Raw genomic sequence first — 26,305 nt, 5'->3', positions numbered from 1 at the left:
AACCTCTAATTCACATGGGCAAAAACTTAACGCTTAATAGTTACTACAGTTAACAGCCTCTCAGAAGTTAGTATTACGCTATTAAAGCAAGTTTAAAACTTTGCAGCACCCATTACAAAGTATCACATTAATAATTACAAAATTTTTAGTTCCAAAATAAAAAAAAAATCTTTCTTCAAAATGAAACCATACATTGGAATGCCTGGGTGGCTCAGTGGTTAAGCATCTGCCTTCAGCTCAGGGCATGATCCTGGAGTTCCAGGATTGAGTCCCATATCGGGTTCCCTGCATGGAGCCTGCTTCTCCCTCTGTATATGTCCCTGCCTCTCTATCTCTCTGTGTCTCCATGAATAAATAAATAAAACCTTAAAAAAAAAGAAACCATACACTAACTGAAAAGGCAGAGGATATGGTAAGATATGCATGCAAGAAAAGGCATGACATTAATAAGAAATAGCTTCTCTTGCAAGTCCTTGCTAAACTTTGTTACTGAGTTTTCTATTGCAGCAGAGCTTTCCCACTGAGGAGTGAGGGGCATGGTGTTGGTAGGGAAATAAACTGCTTCCTGTTGAAAAGCTGCTAACTTATTATAAGGATCAATTATGTGGGACATTGGTTCCTCCTCTATCCTAGAAAAAAATGGAAGAAGGGACAAAGGCCCACTGTTGAAAGAGGAAGTAAGACTAGATGGCAAAAAAAAAAAAATGACGTTGAATACTTGTGATTTGTATAGTTAAGCATATAAATGTAAAATACCTAGAATTTTTTTCTAGAGTTTAGTAAAAATTCTAACATGGATCTAACATGTCCAAACATAGATCAATGATGAGCATCATTTACCAAGCCTTATGATTAATTCAAAATCTGTGCATCTATAGTCCACGAAAACAGAATACTATAATCCCACTTGTTCAATAAAAGCTTATTTTGTGTGTCCTTTGAATGCATGTGTACGTTCTTATATGGGTATGTGTATATTTTTTTTAAAGATTTTATTTATTTATTGAGAGAAAGAGAGAGAAGCAGGCTACCTGCTCGATCATGGGGCTTGATCCCAGACCCCAAGATCATGGCCAAGTCAAAGGCAGATACTCAACCGACTGAGCCACTCAGGTACCCTATATGTGTATATTTTTGAATACATGTGCATACAGGTGTACATTCTTGTATGACTATGTGTATACATATGGATATAGAAAGTATTTGTATACAAACTGTCTAGAAGGATATAGTCCAAACTATTAAAATGGCTCCCTCTTATTCAGTTATTTTTCAACTTAATAAATAGCCATGAACCCACTAGGTAAAATAAAAGCTAGGATCTTGACAATTACTACATCTATCCCCTCTTACTCCCCTGGCCTGAGGTAATCATTATCCTCAGTTTCATATTTGTGTAATTTTTCTCCTGGTGCATGTGTGCAAGAGCTTCACCTGGCTATATACCTGTGCAACATGGTAGCCACTAGCTACTAGATTTTAATATTTGACTGAAGAACTGAATTATTTTTTTAAAAGATTTTATTTATTTATTCATGAGAGACACATACAGAGAGAGAGAGAGAGGCAGAGACACAGGCAGAGGGAGAAGCAGGCTCCACGCAGGGAGCCCAATACGGGACTCGATCCCTGGACTTCGGGATCACACCCTGAGCCAAAGGCAGATGTCCAACCGCTGAGCCACCCAGGTGTCCCTAAGGAACTGAGTTATTAATTGTATTTATTATTAGTTTAAATTTATATGTGAAAACATGAACAGGTATAGAATAGGTTTCTGTTCATCACAACTTCATTGTTTTGGTGTGACATTTCACTTTTACTGCTGCATCACCTAGGCTAATTTGTTGAAGTTGTGCTTTCAGATGCATATGTCCTCTCTAGTATTTTACATAAACACATGACCAATCTAGTTGGTATCAACTGATTGATTCAGTTCAAATGATTTCTTCCTTCATACCTATTTAACACTCTAACGTGTTTGAAGCAAACAGCTCAAGTTATAAGAATCTCTTTGTTATAATTAAGTTGACATTCTTAATTATTTTAATTATAATAAATATTTTTTGGTTAAAAAAAGTATAGATAAATTTTAAAGTTTAAAAAGGTAGCATACTGCTGATGCAGAATTGAGAGGAGATGCAGACACTAACACTAGAACCAGAACAGTAAAGAAAAAAGGAGGCAGGCTGAAAGTATATTGGAAATTTCACGATGAATAGCAATTGCAATTTGCTGGAGCAGAGCAAAAGGAGAAAAGCTGTTTGTTGTATAAAAGAATGGTAAAGAAAATAAAATAAAAAGAAAGTACAAAGAGACATCTTCAGTCAATAGTAAATTTGGTAACTTTCTTCTCAACAATTAAAAAAGAATTAATGATGTTAGCCACTTGAATTCAAAATTAAATGTCCAACAAAATGTTTTGAAGTGATTTCAACCACAATCTGAGCTTATAAATTTGTAGAGCTATAAATGGCTTGGATTCTTGCACAAAAAAGAAAACAATTTTTCCATAGACATCTGTTTATATTCAGTTTTCTTAGAATATTATGAGAAAAGACTAAAAAGGTACTTCACAAAAAGTGAAAAATTTTTCAGTCAAGCCACCCAACAACTGCCTGAAGAAGACAAAAATTTTTAAACAATATCTAAGATCAACTGGTTCAAAATCTGAAAAACACAATTACTTTCCTTTAGCTTTAGATGAATAGTGCAACATAAAAGGCACTGCCTAATTAATACTTATGTGAAATATATTTTATCTCAAAAAGCTTCCAAATTTATCAGAAATACTGTCAATTTATAACCTGAAAAATTGAACTCACATTTAAAATATTTTTAAATCTTTTACATCTGTCAAGAATTTCAGCTAGATATGAAAATATTAAATTCTATTCTGATGAATGGTACTTCAGCCATGTTAACTAAAAAAAAAAATCTGGATTTAATGTAATTCTGAAACAAATGACTGATGTTTCCCGTATTGCTTTATTCCACTGTATGATAGTCATGTTCAGTTTTCTAAAGCAGACTCTTGAAATGCCATGGATACCATTGTTAAATCATTCATTATATTTTTGAAAATGTTATGGATCAATGCCAGCTAGTGGAACTGTAAAAAAAAATAGAACACAAGGAATATAATGATGTGTGTTCTTTGCCAATGCTTGTTGGATAAGTCCTAGAAGAATTTTACAAAGATTATTGTATTGTTCCAATTTAAGATTTTATTAAAGAAAATGAGTGCTTGCCAAATTTTCAATGAAAACCAAAACATGGCACAGGATATTATATTTTTTCATTGATATCACACTACATGTGAATGAACTAAATTTGGATCTCCAAAAAAAAGGAAAAGCTGATTTGTGACCCAGCTAAATAGGCATAAAATCTGAAATTGAAACTTTTCAGAGTATAGTAGAGCAATAGTAGTATACAATAATTTTACATTTTTCTAATTAATCAATTATTGGTTTCTAATAAATCAATTTTAGGAAAAATTTTTTAAAATGACATATTAACACTGATAAACTTACAGTTACCTATAAATTTATACACCACTTTGAATTCAATGTTAACTATATTGAGTTGGCATAAGTTTTAGTAAATTTATTTAACTTGGACAGACATTTTGAAACTGATATGCATTTGTTTTAAAGTCAAATCAGATCCTCTAAGAAAGAAGAACCAGTTGTATATGCATATAATACAAAAATCATTTTTTGGTACTTGATTCATTTATTGGAAATTTTAACTATATTTGGAATTATCTGGGTATATGATTCTATTTTTTCAGCTGTAAATCTTATGAAATCAGATCAAATATTTCCAATGAAAATTTTGCACCCAAATTGAGATATAAAGCATAAAATACATAATAGATTTAGAAAATTTAGTACAAAATATGTAAAATACCTCTTTAATATGTTTTTAACCTACTGAAGCTTTAGTTTTCTCATCTGTAAAATGGGAATAATAATATATCCCTTAAAATATGGTCGTGAGGATTGACAAGTCTCATATAAAGTACTAGACATATGAAGGGACTTCATAAATATTAGCTTTGCAAAACTAAAGCTCTGATCAGAAGCATGTGGCTAGTGAACAAGGGCTATTAACTTAGAATATAACATTTGGAAATGACCCTTTGTGACAATACTTTCCCCAGGAAAGCAACTATATTTTCCAAGTCTGGAAATAAAATGAAAGCAAAACAAGTGCCAGTCTTAGCAGATCTCAGAAATATCCATAAGAGCCTGTGTTTTGTGCCTTTTGGGATCCTAATTATAATCTAACTCTACACTGTCCATTAGATTACCTACTAGTCACAAAGGGCTGTATTAATTAACTGGAACTTCCATTTCTGGTCAAGAGGGAGTAATAAGGCCCAGATTTATCCTTCTGCCTAAATAACTAAAAAAAGTAGAATAAAATATATGAAAGAATGGCACACCAGACATTGGACATTGATAATAAACGACACTGAGTCCCGAAGGATGGAAAACAAGCAAGGTAAACTCTATTCACTTACTGCCTGAAGAAAGAGTTTAGACTGTGCACAGAAGAGAATCCTAAAGACTATGGAGGAAAGAGCTCTCAGCACGAGAACTCTGGAGATCTGCAGAGGCTTCCCTCAAGCACTCAACTGAGTAGTGATTATCATATACATGTGAGGAAACTAATGGAGTCTGGGGAAAGAACCACCCAAAACAATTAGAGAGCACAGTCCTTGGGGATCATGCAGGGATGGGAAAACTGCTTGTCTCCATCTGAGCACTGGCTAGAGTACAAAGATGGGTCTTGCCTTAGAAAGTGGGGAAAAATACCCTTAGACAAAATGCAGCCCTGGTCCTTTTTAAGTCCTTTTAAGTTTTAACAAAACTTAAAAGCAAGACTTAATGTGATCAAATTGTCTCCAGGTAACCTAACTGCATCCAAGACAGAAATCAGGTATATTTATAATTCCTATAAAATATCTAGCACCCAAAAAGCTAAAATTCACAATATCTGACACTCAATCAAAAATTACCAGGTATGCAAAGGTAGAAAAATACAACCCATTCTCACTGAGAAATCAATGGAAATGGACTGAGAAATGATAGAATTGGTAGTAGACAGGGACACTAAAACAGTTATAATAACTATACTTCATATGTTCAGGAGCAAGAGGAAAGATTGAATATGTTAAGTATAGATATCAAGGTATAAAAATAAGACCCAAGTTAAACCTCTAGAGATGAAAACTATATTGTCTGAAATGAAAAACACACTGAGTGGGATTAACAATAGATTATACACTTCAGAAGAAAAGATTAGTGAACTTGAAGGCAGAACAATAGAAACTATCCAAAATGAAATACATAGAAAAAAGAATGAAAAAAATAATCTAGGGCATTAGTGAATTGTGGCACAGTATTACATGATCAAATATTCCATAACTGGAGTTACCAAAGGAGGGGTGAGGGAAACCAATAAATAATGCCTGGAAAATTTCCAAATTTGATGAAAACTAAACCTATAGAGTCAAAAAACAAAACAAAACTCCAATCACAAGAAAGCTGAAGAAAACTATATACCAAGTTTCATAATCAAATTGCTTTAAAATCAATGATAAAAACATCTTACAAGCAGACAAGAGACACATTTTATGTAGAAAATCAAAGATTGGAAAAAGACTAAATGTTTTCCCTTACAGAAACAAAACTAGTCTGTCTAATCTCACCACTTCTTTGCAACTTTTTGTTGGAGGTCCTATTCAGCGCAAAAGGCCATTAAAAGAAACAAAATATATTTACATCGAGAAGGAAAAAGATTGCTTTTACTCACACAACATAATTATCTGTGTTAAATAGATGTAAAATAGCTAATGTACCAAAAAGCTACTAGAACAAATGAGTGTATCAAAATTGCAGAATATGAGGTCAATATGCAAAAATCAATTGTATTTCTATATACTATCAACAAACAATTGGATATTAAAATTTAAAAGGCAATACCATGGTATTATACCATTAATACTATGTTAATAGCATGAAATTATAAAATTTTGTAGGGATATATCTCACAAAAGATGTGCAGGACCTACAAATATCTGGAAAACTACAAAACCTTGAGAGAAATTACAGAAAGACAAAGTGAATGGAGAATAATACTGTGTTAATGGGTGGGAAGACACAATATTGTTAAGAGATCAATTCTCCCTAAGTTGATCTATAAGTCAACGCAATGCCACCAAACCACCAGCAGGTGTTTTTTTTTTTTTTTTTTTTTTTTAGAAACTGACAAACTGATTCTAAAAATCATTTGGAAATGCAAAGAACCTAGTAGAGACAAAACAAGTCTGAAAAAGAACAAAGTTAAATAGATAACATTACTTGATTTCAAGATTTGTTATACAGCTATAGTTATCAAAAGTTATGTTAGCATAAATAGATACAAAATTATGAACAGAATAAAAAATTCCAGAAATAGATACACACATATATAATCAATTATTTTTCAGCAAAATTCAGGAACATTTCAAAAATGGTGCTGGAACAATTGGATATTCATAGGCAAGAAGCCCACCACCACCACCCTCATCAACAGAAATGAATTTAATCCTTATCTCACAACATATACAAAAATTTACTCAAGAATCACTGTCCCAAGTCAAGAAAATATAAAAACATCTTTGTGACCTTAAGTCAGGCAAATATTTCTTAGACATGACACTAAAAGCACTATTCATAGAGTGCCTGGGTGGCTCAGTTGGTTAAGCATCCGACTCCTGATTTTGGCTCAGGTCATGATATCAAGCCCCATGTCAGGCTATCCTGGGCATGGAGGCTGCTTAAGATTTTCTCTCCCTCTCCCTCTGCCCCTCCCCCCTTGAGGTTCTCATGCACATGTGCATACTCCCAGATAAATAAATAAATCTTTAAGGAAATAAAAAGATAAACACTATTCATAAAAGAAAAACTGATAAATTGGAGTTCATTGAAATTAAAAACCCCCACATTTCAAAAAAACACTGTAGTAAGAATGAAAAGACAAGTCATGTACTACTAGAAAATATTTTCAAATCATGTATATAAGGGACTTGTATCCAGAACATATAAAAATTCTCTACAAAATAACACATAAGTAATTAGCCAACAAAAAGATGGGCAAAAGATTTAGATATTTTACTTAAGAAAGATGTATGGATGGCAAATAAGCACATGAAGAGATGCTCAACATCTTTAGTCATTAAGGAAATGAGAATGAAAATTACACCTCATAGACTATCAAATATGAAAAAGACTGATCATACTGAGTTCATGAGAATATAGAAACTGGAACACTTACACACTGCTGGTGGGAATGTAGAAAGACACTCAGTTTAGAAGAGAGCTTGGAAATTTCTTAAAAAGAATAATATACCCCTAATAATATAACTGTGCCAGATAGCCCAGAAATTCCATTCCTATATATCCAAGAGAAATGAAAGTATATGTCCACACATAATTCTGTATGCAAATGGACAAAGTATCTTTATTTGTGATACCTGAAATATAGAAACAACCCAAATGTCTATCAACAAATAGATGAATAAACAGTGAATACACTGTTGTATATCCATACAATGAAATATTACTCAGGAATAAAAAGTAATGAACTATTGATAGACACTATAACATGGGTAAATCCCAAATTAATTATCTTGGGTAAAAGAAACCATACCCCAACAATCCTCTCAAAAAAGTACATTCTGAATAATTCCATTTATATAAAAGTCTAAAATAAGTCTAAACTAATCTAATAATAATAAGTCTAAACTAAAAAAGTCTAATCTATAGTGACAGCGTATCAGTGGTTGCCTGGGTATATGGTGACAAGGACAGGAGAGAAATTATAAAGGGTTATGAGAAAATTTGGGGAGCTATCTTAATTGGGGTGATGGTTCCATGGGATGTATACAAATATCAAAACTTACAAATTTTATACTTTAAACACATGCAGTTTGTTATATGTCGGTTATATTTCAGGAAAGCTGTTAACTTTTAAAATTTCTTAAAATTAATAGTTCAGTTAATCAGTTACACTAGTCACATTTCAAATTTTAAAACAGCCACATGTAGCCAGTGGCTACCATTTTGGAAAATGCAAGTGTAGAACATCTCCATCACTGTTCACAGGACTACTTCCTGGGCAGCACTGATCTAACTCATACAGAAAGAAAAAGAAAGCACATCTGTTTCTTTTATTTCTCCTACATTTACCTACCCTAAATAAACTCCAAGAATGGGATGAGCATGCCAGCATGGCATTGGGATATACATTACCCGAGAATCTTTAAAAGCAGATTTTATTAAGTTTATTTTAATGTAACTTTGCTGTGAAGCAAAATATACCCTCTACTCACAAACATGTAGCACACTGTTCCCTCATATCCTAACTTCTACAGATTATATTTAATTAGTTTTCTCCAAAGCTCAAGTTGGGGGCAATTTTAAAATAAATGACACGGAAAAATGGAACAGACAACACTCTCTTGGAACTTACTTTCCTCCTTGTAGTCAAAGTGGTTATAGCTTCAGAATAACATCTAAGTAGAGACATACATATTTTTCATATATTCACAGATAACTTATGAGTTACCTTGAAATATGCAGCATGTTTCAGAATATGCTATATAATACAACTGAATTTTCCTTTTTAAAAGAATCAAGCATATAACAACAAAGTTTCAAATGTGAGAAGAGACATGAAAACAGAACACTGTTATGTACTGAAATGTTTCACATTCAAGAATCCGTTCATAAAATTAGTAGGACAGAGTTGTTCAACTTCACAGTCTAACCAAAGCTTTTTTTTTCCTTTACTATAGGTCTCGATTTTGATAGAGGTGATTTTATTTAAAAAGACTCGAATCCTCTGTTCTGCCCCCACCCTTGTAGTCTATGGACTTGGAAGGCAGAGCCTGTTTGCTCAGTGTTTTGTTTCAATATACAGAATGCGGGGCTGAGATCCTCCACCGTCCCTGTTCCAAAGCCTGATACGCTAACCCTTTATGCACAGTTGGATGCCTGAGTCATCTCTGTCATCGAAATGGAATAAAGAATACGGCAACTGGGGTTGGAACGGGGTGGGGGGGGGGGAGAAGGGAGTCTGATGGCCAGTGTAGACCCAGCAAAATAACCCCCAAACAGTGTATCGTAGTAGATAAGCAAGAAGTATAAAAATAGAAACCAAGTCCCTCTGTTGTTTGCAGAAGCAGAACTCACAAGCCAGTTTCACTTACTTTTTTACACCGACAGAGCCATTTTCCTTGTTTTCCATGTCAACAGAGAGCATGGGAAGGCTGCAGGGTTCCTTTACTTCAGCAACTAATCAATAAGGGAGAAAAGCTCGTGTTTAATTCTTAGAAAGTGAGAGAAGAATATATATTCTGAATCGGAAACATAATGGTCCCTTTTACAGCTTCACACCAGTTCACGTATGTTTGTTTAAACCTCCAGTTCCCTCAGCGGTTGGAGAGATGTGATTAAACCTAAAGAACTGGAGGAGACGGAGTGGGGTGCTTTCATCTGTACTGGCACTCCCTGCCTTGACAATAAGCATTTGCAAATGAAATTGAATCCTCCTTCAAAACAAGTGCTGTGTGAACTGGCACAGCTTCCCCTGGGTGCCAAGCTCTCACTTAAGACATTGCAACTCACAAATGAGTCAAAGTCGAGAAAAACAATCCCCCCTTTTCCTGCCCCTTCAGACCGCGGGCTATGATTTCTTTCTTTCTTTTTTCTTTTTTCTTTTTTAATTGCTTTTTTTTTTTTTTTTGGTCCACTCACAAACCTTCTATTTTTTCCATTGCAATGCAAAAGAACACTTAAAGCTTTTGTCAGTTAAGTATTCCCCTACCTCACAAATTCTGAAAGAAAGCCTCAAAAACCTGTGAGATGGCCATGCTGTGGTAAAGCTGGAAGCTCACAAAAATGTCAGATAGCCCTGAGCACAGAAAGGTGGTGCTGATGTGTGTGTGTGTGTGTGTGTGTGTGTGTGTGTGCAAGAGAGGGGAAGCAGCTCATTAGATTCATGTAAAAAACAAAACAAAACAAAACAAAAAAAAAAAACACCAAAACATCCAACCAAGGAGATCTATAGTAGCATCCGTCACTTTGTCTTTTTGTTCAGTAGGATGAGGACTGTGGAAAAATAAATAAATGAATGAAGACCCTCCACAATTAATATGCAATCAGCAAGATGAAAAAGCTACGAACAAAACTGCTTTAAAAGAACTAGTTCTGAAACGTGCTTGTTCTACAGCTGAAGCCATAAATTAAATACATTTCCCCTCAAATTACTTTCTACTTCGGCGCTCCTTTCCCCAGGGATTACTCTGACATGACAAGTGCATCATTTAGTAACATTCACAAGATTTTTTTTTTTTTATCACTGTTAGAGAAGTAGATGATTAACAAATAATACTGTTAAGTGTGGGATAATCTTCACTCCTGAGACACACACACACACACACACACACAACTTCCAGCTGCTAAGCCACTTCGATCATTCACAGAGAAATCCCACATTTAATATACATAGAGATATTAACATACATTCACACACCGTCACAGTGTAGACAGGAGATAGTGCTGCTGCTCCAAAGCCAAAAGAATGATTTCACTTCAGTTGGACACTGTGACACATTTCACCATTTTCCTAAGCATCTCAGATAAAACAAAACACAACACAACACAATGACTCTGTAGCACCAGACTACATTGTCTTAGTATTATTATTAATCATTATTATCATTCTTTTTTTTTTTTTTGTGCAAGAGTAAAAAGAAAACCTACCTAGAAGCAACTAACACATGTCATTTTTTTTAATAGGCTTATCAAGAACAGCCAAAGAAACCCCAATGTTTTCTTTCACAAAGTAGGCTGGCAAAGGAATTCAATAAGGAGGTACAATTTGACACAGTGAAATAAAACCAGGCTGGCTCTCAGCCAACATGACGTGAGGAATCACACACAAGCTGCACCAACTGCCTTCTGGTTCATGGCTGACTTTTTAAAGCTACAGTGTGCCCGTTCACTTTTGCTAACTACCTGCAGCACAATTAGTGCAAAGGCAATCATCAATCAGGAGTCCAAGCACTGCAGAAGGCTCCCTGCACCTGGCTTGTAGGGAAAAACGAGTGGCATCCATAGCCTCTTACTTTCTCCCTCCCCTTCATTGTTGCTGCAGGACAGGTTCTGGCTGTGGTTCTGAGCGACGAATGTCGGGTTTCAAAAACTATTTTCACCCCCCCCCCCACACACACACCCCATGGGAGGGAAACAAAAAAAAACAAAAAACAAAAAAACAACAACAACAAAAAAAACACAAGAGAAAATAAGAGAAAGAACCTAGTGCTATTACTGGCTATAACCAGTGAATATTCAGGAGCTGCAGTCCTGTGTTACTCTTTCTCCCTGAGAGACACTCATCGGACAAAGTTTCCAGGGCTGGCTTTTAAAATAATCTCTGTAAGAATAAGGAAAGCACCGCCCCGCAGAAAATTCTTTTCTTCTTTCTACAGGAAGTCCCATATTTCAGAGGATGCAAAGTGGATGACCAGATCTTTGGAAAACACCTACGTTCTTTTATTTTGGCATTCAACCTAGCAGATGAAGTCGGCCAAAACTCAGAATGAAGCAAACCTCCTTCTACAAAACAATTAGTTCTGGGGCGGGTTTAATCTTAAAAGTTCATCCCGGTCACCCAGGAAGCATAATTCAACAAATTTAACTAATGTTTACTATCTATGAGCGCTGGGTACTATATTTGCTACGTATGAAAAAGAAGATGCTATGCCAACCCCCATATACATAGTTGTCTCCTACCATTCAGGAAAATTGGAAGGTGGTGTTGAGAGACTTAGGCATGATCTTTTAAATTACCCTGGTCAATCTCATGGATCCTTTGTTTGGCCGGGACCACTGCTGAAGAGAAACATTCCCATTGCACAAATATGCCGCAGATGAATAGGAAGTATGCATAGCTGTCATCGAAATAAACACCAGTGGATATTTGGACACTTTTAGCTCATGATGTCAACTAAACCACTCAAGATAAAGGCAGACAATACAGGTTCCCAAGAAGGATCCTAGAAAAAGTCATTTGTGCTACATGACTGTGTAGAATTCAGGAAGAATTGAGGAGAAAGTGGCAGGTCTCCGTTTTCTTTAGTAAATTTTGAGGGCCCCAGAAGAAGATTAATCTGAATGTGCAACCTGAATTTCAAAGTCCAGTATTTCTGCCCTTACTTATTCCAAGAGTGGTATTAGAAATGCTCAACTTCTTGAAAGATCATCACTGAGAACTATTTCAAGTGCTCTCTGCCCATCTTTACCACTGCTCCCTTGAAAAAGCCAACAATAATTTAGGGACACATTCTAAAAATAACAATAATTATTAGCAGTAATAATTTAAGGGCACATTCTATGTGTTGAGTCGGGTCAAACAGTTGAGTCTTATCACCACTGATTAAGGTGATGGAACTCTTCTGGAGATAGAGAACCCTTTCACTCTGGATGAAAACTGATGGGACTGGATCTGAAATTCCTGAAATGTGCTCCAACTAAATTCAAATGGACTGGGCTGTGAGTCCTGGGGGCAAAGCAGGGGGAGGAAGGTGTTTCAACGGCACCCTCACGCCATGGCTCAGAACAAAATCTGTCCAGCTCTCCAACTCTTGAAAGGAGGCAAAGAAGATGTCTTTACACCTATATTTTCCTTAGACACACCGCATGGGAGGAAGGTTTCTGTGAAGTTTCCCCATGATTTTCTTCCTACACCTACAGGACATCTGCTTCTCTCTCCTGTGCTGTGATCAAGTTTGCCTATTAGAGAGGGTTAAGGCTTTCAGAGGGTGATGTAGGAAATCAATCCCATTTAAAGAAAAAAAAAAAAAAGAGGGGGGGGGTAGGTGGGAGCCAAGAAAGCATCCTAAATTCTAACCACAGCAGGTCAGCAGGTTTCACTTTATGTGCTATTTTTTTTAAAGATTGATTGATTGATTCATTTATTATCAGCTAGTTTCTAACTTTGGAATAAATTGGCATTTGTGGGTATGAGCATCTATACTAGTACTCACCCACTTCCTCCTCACTCTCTCCAACAAACGGACTCAATTAACCCTCTTTCCTGCTAATAAAAATGATGTGTACGTTGTGCGTATGGTATGTGTACGGAGCCTGCGGAATGGATGGAGTGCGTGTATCCAATGCATGCTGCTGTGATGAGTGTGTCGAGCGTGTAGCGTGCACGGTGGGTTTTGTGCAGGGTGCAAGCGTGGGAGGGGGCCGGGGGGGGGAGATGCGAACAAGATCTTCTGATCCAGGACATGGTGGGCCCTGCTAGGTAACTCGGGCGGGAGATGCTCATGTTGGGATTGAGGCAGAACTTTCGGGCACACTCGGGGAATGGGCTCAGGACGGGAGCTGGGTCTGCAAAGGCGGGAAACTGGTGCCTCCGAGGGGGTTTCCTTTATTGCTCAGCGCCCATCCCCCCGCCCCCCGGGCCCCGACCCCGGCGACCAGCGCTGTGTCCCAAAGCAAGCGCTCGCCCTGCCTGCCGCCACCGGGTCGGCCCTCCGCGGTGTCCAGCCCACATCGCGGGGCGCAGACCTGGCTCCACGTGGCCGCAGACGGAATCTCGAGAAGTCTCCGGAGGGCAGGGCGTCCCGGGGCAGCGGGAGGAGCGCCCCGGAGGGCGAGCGGCGGGGCCGCGCGGAGGGCCGGAGGGGGGGCGCCGTCCGACAGGCAGACGACTCGCGGCGGCACCGGCGACACGAGGGGAAAGTTTCTAGGACTTGCAAGAAGCAGCCGTCCGTCCTCGAGTCGGGGCGGGGGGGCTCCCCGGGGAGCCGGGAGTGCCCGCAGCGAGGGGGCGTGCCGCCCGCCGGGCCCCGGCTCCCGTGCTGCGAGCCCCGCCCCGCAGCCCCCGGCGGCCGCAGCTCTCTCGGCGGAGCCCAGGTCCGCTCCGGGGTGACAGGCTCCACGCTCGTGGGCGCGACACGCTGCAGGAGCGCCGGACGCACAGCAGAGACGAGGGCGGGCAGCGCGGGCAGCGCGGGCAGGGCGGGCTTTACGGCGGCTTTCTTCGGGGCCTTTCGCTCCTGCAGGGGGAGAGGGTGGCCGCGCTCCCGGGCCCGGGCTGCACGGGCGTGCATCACTTACCTCCCCGCAGGGCCGGCGCCGGGAGGCTCGCCCCGCGCAGAGCTCGGCGGCCGCCACGCGCCCAGCGCCGGTGCGGCCCGCGGGGCGGGCGCGGGGCACGCCGGGACTTGTAGTCCTCCGCCGGCGCGCGGGCGGGGGCGGGGGGCGGGGGTCCGAGGGCGGCGGGTGCGGGGAAGCCGAGAGGTCACGCGGGGCGGGGGCGCGCCCAGTGCAAGTCGGCGAGGACTGGTGCGAGAGCTTGAAACCTCCAGGGAGCTGGGGAGGGTGGAGGGGAGCGCTCCTAGAGGGAGTTGTAAATGGGGGTTTTCAGGCTGACACCACCCTCGCCCGGTCTTACTCGCCCCTGTGAACTTTTAAGCTGGGTTTGGGCAGCAGTGGCAAGTGGACCTTTCCCCGAGCCAAACTCCTCTATCATTTGGGCCTCCCTCTTCCTTCCCTCGGAGCGCAAACGTGGCGTTCTCTGCGTGGAGCACCTCTGCGGCCGTTCGCAGAGTAGCTCAGTTGAAGCCCCGGGCATGCCAAGGTAGGGGGAGTGAATTGCGCTTTACGTTTGCAGAGCGCTCTACAGTTTACAGAGCTCCTTTTATTTGGCTTATTATGTGGGAACCATAAGCCAACACTGAGTTAGAGAAAAAGAAAAACTTAAGATGCCTGCAGGGAGTTGTTTTTTTTTTTTTTTTTTTTTTTTGCATCCGCTCTATTCATTTCCTTTTCTAACCCTGCTCTTAGCAGCTGGGAGGAGAGTGGGGAGAAGGAGAGAGCAGGGTGAAAGGAGAGGAGCCTGCTGTGAAGGACTCTCTTCCGAGTAGCTGATGAATAAATCCGAGCTAAAGAAGGAGATAAAGTAAAACCACAGAACCTATGGATTTGGAAGAATGGCCTGGGAAGGACAGAGACAGAATGGAAGCTTGTGGTCAGGCTAGGGGCACTATGGAAAAATGGTAGATGGATAATGGATGGAGGAGGAAGAAAATGGCAGATGCAATAAATGTGGAGACTAAATAGAAGGTTGTGATTAGACAGAGGCAATATCTCCAATTAAAAAAAAAAGAAAAAAAAAGGTCGAGGCAATATGAAAAAGTTGTGTCAGAAAATAAATTAATAAATAAAAGGCAAAACCAACAGGGATTTTAGAAGCTAGATAGAGCTGGGATCCTGGCGTCACTTTGGAGCTAGCTCTATGTGATCTTAGGTGTTACTTAACTTCCCCAAACCTCTTTTTCCTCATCTTTAAAATTTCGATAATAACAACTCCTACGTTATGATGTGGTTGTGCAGATTGAAAGAGATGGGAAGCATTTATGTATAGTGGCTGGAGTATAATGAGCCCTAGATCACCACTATACTAATTATTATTTATAAATACAAATGAATACTATTATTATCTCCTTTTATAGAAATATCAAAAGATAAATTGGAGTAGAAATACCAGTTAGGAGGCTGTGACAGTATTCTCAGTCACAGGTAATGATAACTTGAACTACAGTAACAGAAAGGAAGCAGATAAGAAACACTTCCAAGGCAAAATGGACAGAACAGTGCAATCAACTGGATGTGGGAGTGAGGACTAGTGAACAAAGATGACTGTCACTTCTAGATGGACTAAGTGGATGATGTTGTCATTCACATAAATAAGTACGACTGGTGGAATAATAGGTTTTAGCAGATGATGACTAGTTTGATTTTGGACATGTATAACTTGAGGCTTTCTGTGTATGAATGGCAGAGTGTCCGTTGGAAGTGTGGGTTTGAATATCCTGTGTAGAAACAGAACTTTGAGAGTCAATTACTTAGGAGAGGGAGTTGAAGTGGAGTGGAAAAAGGAAGGGCAGGAGCACCTGGTTGGCTCAGTCGGTGAGGCATCAGACTCTTGATTTCAGCTCAGGTCATGATCTCAGAGTTCTGAGATCCACCCCTACATGGGGCTGTGTACTCAGTGAGGAGTCGGCTGGAGATTCTCTATCTTCCTCTGCCTCTCCTCCTGCTCTCTCTCTCTCAAATAAATAAATCTAAAAAAAAAAAAAAAAGGAAGGACAGCGGACAGCGGAGGTGAGCAAGGGTTGATGAGGAGTCGGGCAATGATACCTGGCAGGAACTGTGAAAGTAAAATTCGGAAAGCTCCAGGAACGCAGTGAAGCAGAAGCCAAGGAAGGAGAGAAGTGAAGACGGGCTCATTGACAAGTCAAACGGTATAGAGAGGTAGCCAATGATAACAGAAAAGTAGGCCACTGGATTCACAAATCCAGTCTGTTGGGTAGATCCACTTCCGGGAGTTATTTTGGGAATTTTTACCAGACTGATACTGCTTGTCCCAGAGACTGGAGAGGGAGAACTACTGGAATGTAGTTGGCAGAACCAAAGATACTAGATACCTTGCAGTGCCCAGACTAGTACTGCACAGCAAAGAATTTCCTGCATTTGTGTGTGACTTGACTGTTCTACTGTCCATTTGTGTAAATGAAAAACCTGTTTATGTTTACCTGAGCCTAGAATCTATTTTCTATATAAACAGAAAGTATTTTTCACACAGTTTTAAGATGTATTGAGTTTTCCTGCAATGTAGTTTATTGAATGGGAATACAGTGTCTGGAATTTGAATCAGCAATAGAGTTCATTTTATGGCTGTCCGTTTTTGATGGTGATTCTACAGATGAATGCAAGCATCATTACTTCATTGTGTCCTTTAGCTTAGGGATGCCTGAACAGTTCCATAATGAATCACACATTTACTTTTTTCTTTATATTACAGTTAAGGCATCTCTTGGAATTTTTTTAAAAAAAATTATATGTGTAGGTAGCTTATGGCTTTCACAATGTTGAAGAGCTGATTGCCTCATATTTGTTACGAGAAGGGTCGACAAATATCTTTTGAGTGCCCATTATGTACTAATCACCTTTCTAGATACTTGAGCTGCATATATGAATGAAACTGAAAAAATTGACTGCCCCTATGCAGCTTCTACTCTAATGTGAGTGTGGAAGAGGCAGACAATAACTAATAAGCATAAACTAAATAAGTAAGTTACATGGTATATTAGCAAATGTTTTGAATAAAGCAGGATAAAGGAGCTTGGGAAGACAGGAGAATATGGGTTGAAATGTTAAATATAGTGATCAAGATAAATTTTATTGAGAAGGTAACATTCCAGATTTGGATTTGGTAAGGGAATGATCTTGTGGGTTTCTGAGAAAAGGACACTCCAGGGAGAGAACAGTTAGGCATAGGCCACAAGGCAAATGTGTGGCTGGAGCTTTCAAGAAACAGCAGGCATGCCAGTGTGGCTGGATTGGAGAGAGCCAGGAGGAGAAGTGGGAGGACTGAGGGTAACCACTGCGTTGGAACAGGTGTAGGGCTTGTAGTGTGTTGTAGGACCTTTGGCTTATATGCTGAATGAAATGGGCGACTGCCAGAGAGTTTCATATGGAAATGAAGAGTGATGTGGTCAGGCATATTTTTGAAGGCTTATTCTGGCTGCTTTATCTAGAAGAGATCATCGAGAGCAATGGTGGTATCTGAATAGGTGAGGAGCTCTTGCAGTAACCAAGGTAAGAAATAATAGTGGCTTGAATCAGTGTAGTAGCAGCAAAAACTGATGTGGGAGAGGAAATCACAAATTCCAGAGGGCTCAGTGAAAGAGTTTCAGGGGTTGGGGTGGGCTGGAAGATAGAGACAGATTAGGGGATGTTTGGAGATTTATGGGAAGGAGACTGGGAGAAGTCTCCTAACATTTATTCATTTTTTTATTTCTTGAAGTTTTCCTTTACATGTTTTAATGCTGCATTATTTGATATATGAAGATTCATACTAGCAATAATAACTTCATTGTGAGTTGTGTATCTTTTGCCATTATAAAGTGTCTCTCTTTGTTTCATTTAATAGTTTTTTAAAAATAGTTTATTCTATCTTACTTGAAATTGTTTTAGATATATTTGACCTTACCTGTTTTATTTGTTCACATTTTGAATGCTTATTGTTTTCTCTTTTTGCTTTATGATCTGTTTTCTTTGTTTTGTTCTGTTGTGTTTGTATTTTTATTTTCCTCTGTGTATGAGTTATCTTTTGCTGTGTAACAAACTACCACCAACCCTAGCAGCTTGAAACAGCAGACACATGTACTTTGTACTTTCTGTGGGCCAGGAATCCTGGCATGCCTCAGCTGAGTCCTCTGCTTCAGGGTTTTCATTGTTCAGTTTTCACAGGGCACCATTCTCAGCTGAAGGTTCTAGTTGTTGACAGAGTTCAGTTGCTCAGGGGCCCTAGAGAGCCTCAGTTTCCTGTCACATGTGCCTCTCCATTGGGCAGCTCACAACATGGCAGCTGGCTTAATCAAAGCAAGCATGGGAGAAGAGGCAGAGAAAGAGTGTAAGCAAGACAGAAATCGTAGTCAACTTCAGAAGTGAAATCCCATCACTTTGCCACATTCTCTTTGTTAGAGACAAGTCATTATGTGTAGCCTACTAATAATGGCATGATACCAGGAGTTGGGGCTCATCGGGAGCCACTTTACAAGGCCACCTCCCACACGCAAGCAATTTGGAAGTTGTAAAGTGTATTAAGTAATATGTTTACATTTGTATTTTTCAATTTACCTAAGAAATGAAATGATGATGAAAGATGATGAAATTAATCTACTTAGAATATTTTCTTCTCCTCTCCCCTCTTTTCTGTTAGTTTAGAGAGCAAATATGATTCTTGTTCCTATTATCATCAAAATACTATTATATTGTGTAATTTTCTTTTAAGCATTATAACAATTATATTTTACTTTATGACTTAGAATCCTAGTTACTTAAAGATAACTTTGTGTACAAAGAGAGTTAAAGCTCATCACCAAACCTTTCCTACCTCATGACTTTCTCATTCGTGAATTCATTATTGTTACTCATCTCTTCATTGTCTTGATTTTTTTTCTGACAGATTTTTCAGAAGTTGATAAATGTTATGTTTCTTGAGTTCTAATGTATTTGAGAATTTCTTTTTCTGATCATTACATATTAAAGATTAGACCAGGCATAGAAAATGTTTTCTCCTTTATTATTCATTAACCACTGTTCCATTTTCTTGTAGGATCTAATTTTGTCTGATTTCTTCATTTTTGAGGATGACATTTTTCCTTGTGCCTAGGTGACCATAGTTTTTTTTTAAGTCCTTTAAGTTCTAGAAAAAAAGCTTTTATTAAATTTCCTTGGAATGTGGTGAGCCCTTTCAAAATGTAATTTTAAGATCTGCTTTATTTCAAAAAATTCTTCTATTATGTAAATTTTTTCGTTCCATTTATTCATTCACATCTTCAAAGATAGCAGTCATTCATGTCACTTCTCTATTGTTGTTTTCTGCTTCATTCATCTTCCCCCTCGTCACTTTCATTTTGTGTCACTTTCCACTAAATTCTATGTGATTTTTTTTTCAATAGCTTGCCCTCTATGTCCAGTTTTCTTCAGTTTAAATTCTACTCCTTGATGCTCTTAGTGTGATTTTCAGGGATTTAATTTTTTCTGCTTATTTCCTCTGCTTTTCCAGATTTCTTTTATTTTTACTATTGTTTGAGTCCCATGCTATTTTTTTCTAACTATTTTTTTTTAAATTTCTGAAGGAAGTCAGTGATAACCATTGATTTGTTCAAGAATAAAGTTAGTATCTTGCCCCCTGTCCGTTTTTACCTGCCAACTGTTTGAATCATCCATCTAAAATGTAAACCAGAGTACTGAGTGTTGATAGCTCATAGTCTTTGGTCAGTCATTCAGTGATGGATGAGCTGGGACAGGAGGAAAATCTGCTGTGAATGAAGAGAGACAGGGAGAAAGAAAGTGGGGGAGGGGTGATGGAGGGAAAGAGAGAGATTTGCTTATTTCTTTGGGTTCCCCCCCTGTTTATTTTTAAACAAAGTATTCAACTGACTCATAATAATATAAGAAGCAATTTTAAAAGACTACTCAACATCCAAATGAAAATAAAATCATACCAAAGGAGAAAAAAAATGAAGATATGTAGCTGCAGCATCCTACAAAGTTGTTAAAATTAACTTATGGCTGAATTTTTAACCTTCCTGGCAAACAAAGCAAGAAAAAACACATAATTAAAAGAAAAACACATAATTAGATATATGGTTTTCATTGATTCTAAATGAAAACCTATGGGTTATTCAGGGGGAAAATTTTTGTAATGTTTGGTTCTGGGAAAAAAATCAAAGGGGGCAGGGATCTTAATAAATTTGAGTAGTAAATACAATAGTGTCATTCATTAAGCTATTTTTTATATCATTGTTTAATGAAAGGTGGAAACCTGGCATCTAAACATAATCCAGAGAAGGCAAATTCCTGTGGTTCAAAGATAGTGGGATCCAAGCCCATTTGGAGGATAATATCTTCTCTTTGGAGGAATAAATAGTGTTACTGGGTTGAAATGTGTCCTCCAAAAAGGTATGTCGAAGTCCTAATCCCCAGTACCTTAGAATGTAACCTTATTTGGAAATAGAGTCAAAGCAGATGTAATTAGTTGGGTCGCAGTAGAGTAGGAGGTATTCTTGTAAGAAGAAGTGAGACACAGAGGAAGGTGCTACATGAAGATAGAGTCACAGAGGGAAGATGAAGGGAAAGATTGGAGTTATGCTGCCTCAAGATGAGGAACACCTGGGGCTGCAAGAAGCTAGAGGAGGCAAGGAAGGACCCCTCCCTAAATGTGTCAGAGGGAGGTTGGTTCTACCAAAACCTTAATTCAGACTCTGGCTTCCAGACTATAAGAGCATACATTTCTGTTGTTTTAAGGCATCCAATTTGTGGTACTTCATTATAGCAGTCTTAGGACATTAATACAGATAGGCAGCATTTCATTCAACAGTGTTTTATAAACATTAATTCTCCCAACTAATATTCAGTATTGGTCACTTTGATAATGGATAGTAGAAAGTTTGTTAACGGACTAAAGGAGGTTTTATGTGCTTATGTTGAAGATGGACCCATATGCTTTAAATGAAAAACCTGTGAATACTGGTAAGATAAACATTCCTTGTGAACATTGTTATACTTAAAATTCACACCTGGAATGCTGGTAATCACACCTACATGTATACACCTGAAAACAAATACAGGGTTTTTTTTTTTGTATTTTTTTTTAACAATGTGGGATCTGTTTTATCACATGAAATAGATAAAACATTACTGAGATTATTTAGTTTAGAAAGTTTACAAAATACGTAATACCTGTACCTTACTGCAAGAATTGGACCAACACATGATTACAAGCCATAGATCAGTTAGAAAATATAAGGTAATTATAGTATAATTAATAAGCCAGGATTTACAACAATAAATAGATAGTAGACAAATTGTTGTTGAAACTACCCATAATTATTGAAAACTCATCATTGAAATACAGGATACTTGCCCTCACGTTCTCCTAAGTGGGAAAGATGTATATATAGACTTCCCCAAAATTGTCATCCTTCCTTTCTTATTTGTTTCTGCCCAGAGATTTTAATTCCCAGGCAGATGGTACTAAGAAGCAAAAGTTTGTGCAGTCTCATCCCCTTACCAAAGGTCAAACTTTTGGACAGTCTCCAAAACACAGCAGCAGTCTAAAGATATGGAAAGGAAGTGGTAGATCTTGAGAGTTCAAAATAATCATAAACTCCTGAAATAAAATCATGAAGTTTGCAGTAGAGATATGGCCAATTGGAGGCAGACTCCGTGACAAGAGAAAGATACACTGAAAAGCAGATGTAGAGTGATTGGTTTACCTACCAGAATGGATGTTATATTGTGAGATTTGTGCTAATAGTGATAGCTGGACATAGAATTAGATATCTAGGAACAGGAAGGATTGAATATTAAATTTCTTATGTCCTAAGGTATAAGAATTTGAAGTAATAAAAATATTAAGTAAAAATATATGGAGCACTTTTCTTACTCTGAAGCACTTAACATAAGTGATAAAATACATAAATCATTTGTTAAATGCATGGATAAATTTAAAAGTAAAACGAGTGTTTAATATGGTAAAATAAATTATAAAGGCAATAAAAAGGTGAGGAAGGAGAAAGAGACTATAAGAAGATCCAACATTTGAAAAAGAGCAAAATAGAACTTCTAGAAACGAAAGATGAAAATGTTGAAATTAATAACCCAGTGGAAGAATTAAGAGTCAAGGAAACCATAGCTGACAGAGAATTAGGGAGTGGGAAGCATAAATTGGAAAACCTTACACAGAATGCAGCACAGAGAGACAATCGCTGGAAAATATGACAGAGAGGTTGAATAATGGGGGATAGAATGAGAAGGCTCAGTATGCCTCTAATCAGAATTTCAAGAGGAGACAATATAGGAGAGGACAAAGCAATATTTGAGGACCCAATGAATGAGGCATTTTTAGAACTGATGAAAGATAGTAACCTTAGATTCTAAAACCCAAAATACCCTCAGTGAGATAAATTTAAACAGACACAGACATATACTCACCTAAACACATTGTTGTAAAACTTCAGAAAGCCAAAAACAAAGAGAAGATACTAAAATTATCCGAAAACTGAAAATACAATTTACTAACAAAGTAATGACAATGAGACAAGTGAACTCTGAGCAGCAAAAATGGAAGACAAAAGATTGTGGGAAAATATTTTAAATGTGCTGAGGGATAGTAACTGAAATAATTATTTACCCACTAAAACTGATCATTAGAATAAGTTAGATTCCGCTGTGGTAACAAATTAACTCTGAAACCTCTGTGGCTTAACATAACAAAAGTTTATCTCTTGTGTTATGCCTTAAGGATAGGTTGCAGTGTACCCTGCTCCACATAGTCGCTCAGGGACCCAGGCTGACGGAAGCTATGCACTTTCTAGCTGCATCACTCAGAGTTACAAGAGTTATGAAGTCATTTCAGAAGGGAAAGAGGGACACAGAGGAACACAGATTCCAAGTACCTTTTTCTGGAAGAGAAACATGTTACTTCTAGTCACAATCCTTTGACCAGAACAAGTCACAAAGTCCCACACAAATTGCAAGAGAGAGTGAGAAATGAAGAGAATCACAAGAATCACATGGATATTTAGTAAATATGAACTTTCTCTACCACAGCTGTTTTTCAAAATGGGGATAAAATAGAGGTGGTTGAGATAAACACTGAGAAAATTTAACAACAATAAGCTCTTAATAAAAGAACTTCTAAGGATATCTTCAAGAAGAAGGAAAATGAGGAGTGCCTGGCTGGCTCAGTCAGTGGAGCATGTGACTCCTGATCTTGGGGTTGTAAGTTTGAGCTCCACATTGGGTGTAGAGATTGCTTAAAAAAAAAAAAAGAACTTTAAAAAAATTTTTTAAAGAAGAAGGAAAATTATCTAGAAGGAAAGTTTGAATGACAGACATGTTGAGTAATAGAAAAAGCAAATACAAAAATACAAATGATGCAAAATACAAAAAATACAAATAATAAATAATAAAGTACAACTCATAGAATTAAAAAATAATAGCTTTTAAGGTAGATTGATGATAGGAGTTAAAACATTCTCAGATCCTTACGTATTTGGAAAGGCTATAAGGATAATAAGTACAGACTCTGTTAGGTTAAGTATGCATATTTTGATTTCAAAGGAACCTGTTAACAAATAAAAATAAAACTTAAAATTCCAAAACTAGAGAGGGAAAATTTTGGAATTAAGAAATTGAATCAATTAAAACAAGGCAAGCAGGAAACAAAAACAATAGGAAAGTCAGAACAAATAGTTTAAAAATTGATGGGAGAGATAAAATATATCAATGAAAGTAAGTGGACTAAACTTCCAGCTGAAAGTGGGATTGTGACATTGGATTAAAAAAAATCAAAATCTATATATGTGCTGGTTATAAGAGACATTCCTAAAATATAAGTAAAGAATAATTGAAAATAAAAGGATATAAAAAGATATTTTTAGGCAAATATTTTTAAAAAAGAGTTGGAGTATATATATCATATAAAATAGATTTTAGGGCAAAAAATAGACAAAGGAGATCCTTCAGTAATGATAAACTAAATTCACCAGGAGGATAAAATGACTCAATTTTTATGTACCTGATAACATAGCTTCAATGTCATAAAAGAAAATGTGACACAATTACAAAGAGAAATTGTCAAATTCTCCACTATAGGGAATCATTTAAATGTATTTCTCTTAGTAATTGATAGATAAAATATTCCAAAAAGCGTTAAAGATATGATTAGACAATACAGAAATTGAGTTTATCCTTAGAACACAGAATAGTTTAACTTCAGAAAATCAATTAATGAAATTCACCAAATTATGGGTTAATAAAGAATAAGCACATGCTCATCTGAATAGTTGCAGGCAAATCATTATATAAAATTTAGTCTTTATTCATGTTAAGACAAGCAAATAAACAAAAACTGTTAGCCAACTAAGAACAGTAATTATATATAAAAAAAAGAACAGTAATTATATTCCTTGAGTTGATAAAAAAAATATTTGCCAAAGACTCACAACAATTTTATTCACTGGTGAACGGTTAGAAGCGTTCCCTTAGAAATCAGTAAGAGGGCAAGAATGCCTGCTAATGCATGTCTTGCCAACATATACTGGAAGTCCTAGCCACACGGTTAGAAAAGAAAAGGAATAACAAATTTCTTTCTTTAATTGCCATTACTTAATAGATGATGTGATTTGCCACATAGAAAAATAAAACACTGGGATGCCTGGGTGGCTCAGTGGTTTAGCGCCTGCCTTCAGCCCAGAGTGTGATCCTGGAGTACCAGGATCAAGTCCCACATCGGGCTCCCTGCATGGAGCCTGCTTCTCCCTCTGCCTGTGTCTCTGCCTCTTTCTGTGTCTCTCATGAAAAAATAAATAAAATCTTTAAAAAAATAAACAAAACACTTATGGAAAATTATTAAAATTAATTATACAATTTGATAGAGATGAGATTATCAATTACCATAAAAAAGAGTAAGGACAATGTACTTTGAAGAATATATCATTTACAAGTACAACAAAAATACAGTATACCTGGGAATAATCAAATGTTTAAATAAAGATATATCGTGTTCATGAATGGGGATATTCATTATTTTAAAGATTTCAACTCTACCACAAATAGTTATAATCAGAGTGAAGTTATAATAAAAATCTCAACAGGATGTTTTGAAGAAATTGAGCTGAGTCTAAAATATATGGGAACACAAAGGGTAAAGAATATCTAAGATAGTCTCAAAGAAGAACAAGGGTAGTAGAGATTTGTCTTATCAGATGTTAAGATATATTACAAACATAATACATGAAGAAGCTGGTATTGGCAGAAGAAGAAATAAATTGACTAATTAGAATATAAGAGAAAGCCCCAAAACAGATGTGGTATATGAGGAATTTGCTATCTGATGTAAATGGGACAAAATAACTATAACTGGCCTTGGAACAACTGGTTATCTAGGTGACAGAAAATAAAATACCATCGGATCTTTACCCAGCATCATACCCAAACCATCAATTCCAGGTGGATTGAAAACATAAATATGAAAGGAAAAACTTTAAATTTTTTGGAAGAAAATATAGGAGACCTTCCTTATGCCCATAGGATCAGAAAGAATTTTCTAAGCACCAAATATATGATTTGTAAAGAAAAATATTGAAGGAATTCAAGCACAGAGTAGAAACTTTGGTTCATCAGAACAGAGCGTAAATGGGGAGAAAATATTTGTAGTACATTTAATTGACAAAATACTCATATCCAGATGAAGAAAGAATCCCTATAAATTTTAAGAAAAAAAAAAAAAACCCCTAGCAACCAAATGGAAAAGCAGGCATTTCACAGAAGAGGAAACCCATGTGACCAATCAACATATTAAAATATTCAATCTCAATATTAGCAAAAGAGAAATCCAAACTCTGAGATATGGTTTTACACCCACCAGACTGGCAAAATTTTAGAAGTCTGAGCAGACTGTGTTGATGAAGTGTGGAGCAATCAGAGCTCTTACTTTGCTAGGCTGAGTGTAAATTGACATGATTAATTGGGAAATAATTTGGCATTCTGAAGTAAAATTGAAAATCCATCTACCCTATTATTCAGCAGCTCTACACCTAGGTTTATACCTATGACATACAGAATAATTCATGCCCTCCCATGCCCACATCCTA

The 26,305-nt window shown here is 37.4% G+C and overlaps 1 protein-coding gene across 1 annotated transcript in view; it reads right to left on the bottom strand.

Annotated features, from left to right (window-relative positions):
- Window positions 1-14,703, bottom strand: part of SAMD13 (sterile alpha motif domain containing 13) — a 40,846-nt gene extending 26,143 nt beyond the window's left edge. The window contains exons 1-4 of the mRNA XM_055339770.1: window positions 14,528-14,703; window positions 13,884-14,466; window positions 13,635-13,812; window positions 9,263-9,347 (exon numbers count right to left, since the gene is read on the bottom strand). Of these exons, the coding sequence (XP_055195745.1) occupies window positions 9,263-9,347; window positions 13,635-13,812; window positions 13,884-14,466; window positions 14,528-14,703 (1,022 nt within the window). The remainder of the gene's footprint in view (window positions 1-9,262; window positions 9,348-13,634; window positions 13,813-13,883; window positions 14,467-14,527) is intronic.
- Between the last annotated feature and the right edge of the window lie 11,602 nt (window positions 14,704-26,305).

This window comes from Nyctereutes procyonoides, unplaced genomic scaffold (assembly GCF_905146905.1).
Source record: "Nyctereutes procyonoides isolate TBG_1078 unplaced genomic scaffold, NYPRO_anot_genome, whole genome shotgun sequence".
NCBI classification, from domain to species: domain Eukaryota; kingdom Metazoa; phylum Chordata; class Mammalia; order Carnivora; family Canidae; genus Nyctereutes; species Nyctereutes procyonoides.
This window is presented reverse-complemented; position numbering and strand designations above follow the sequence as displayed.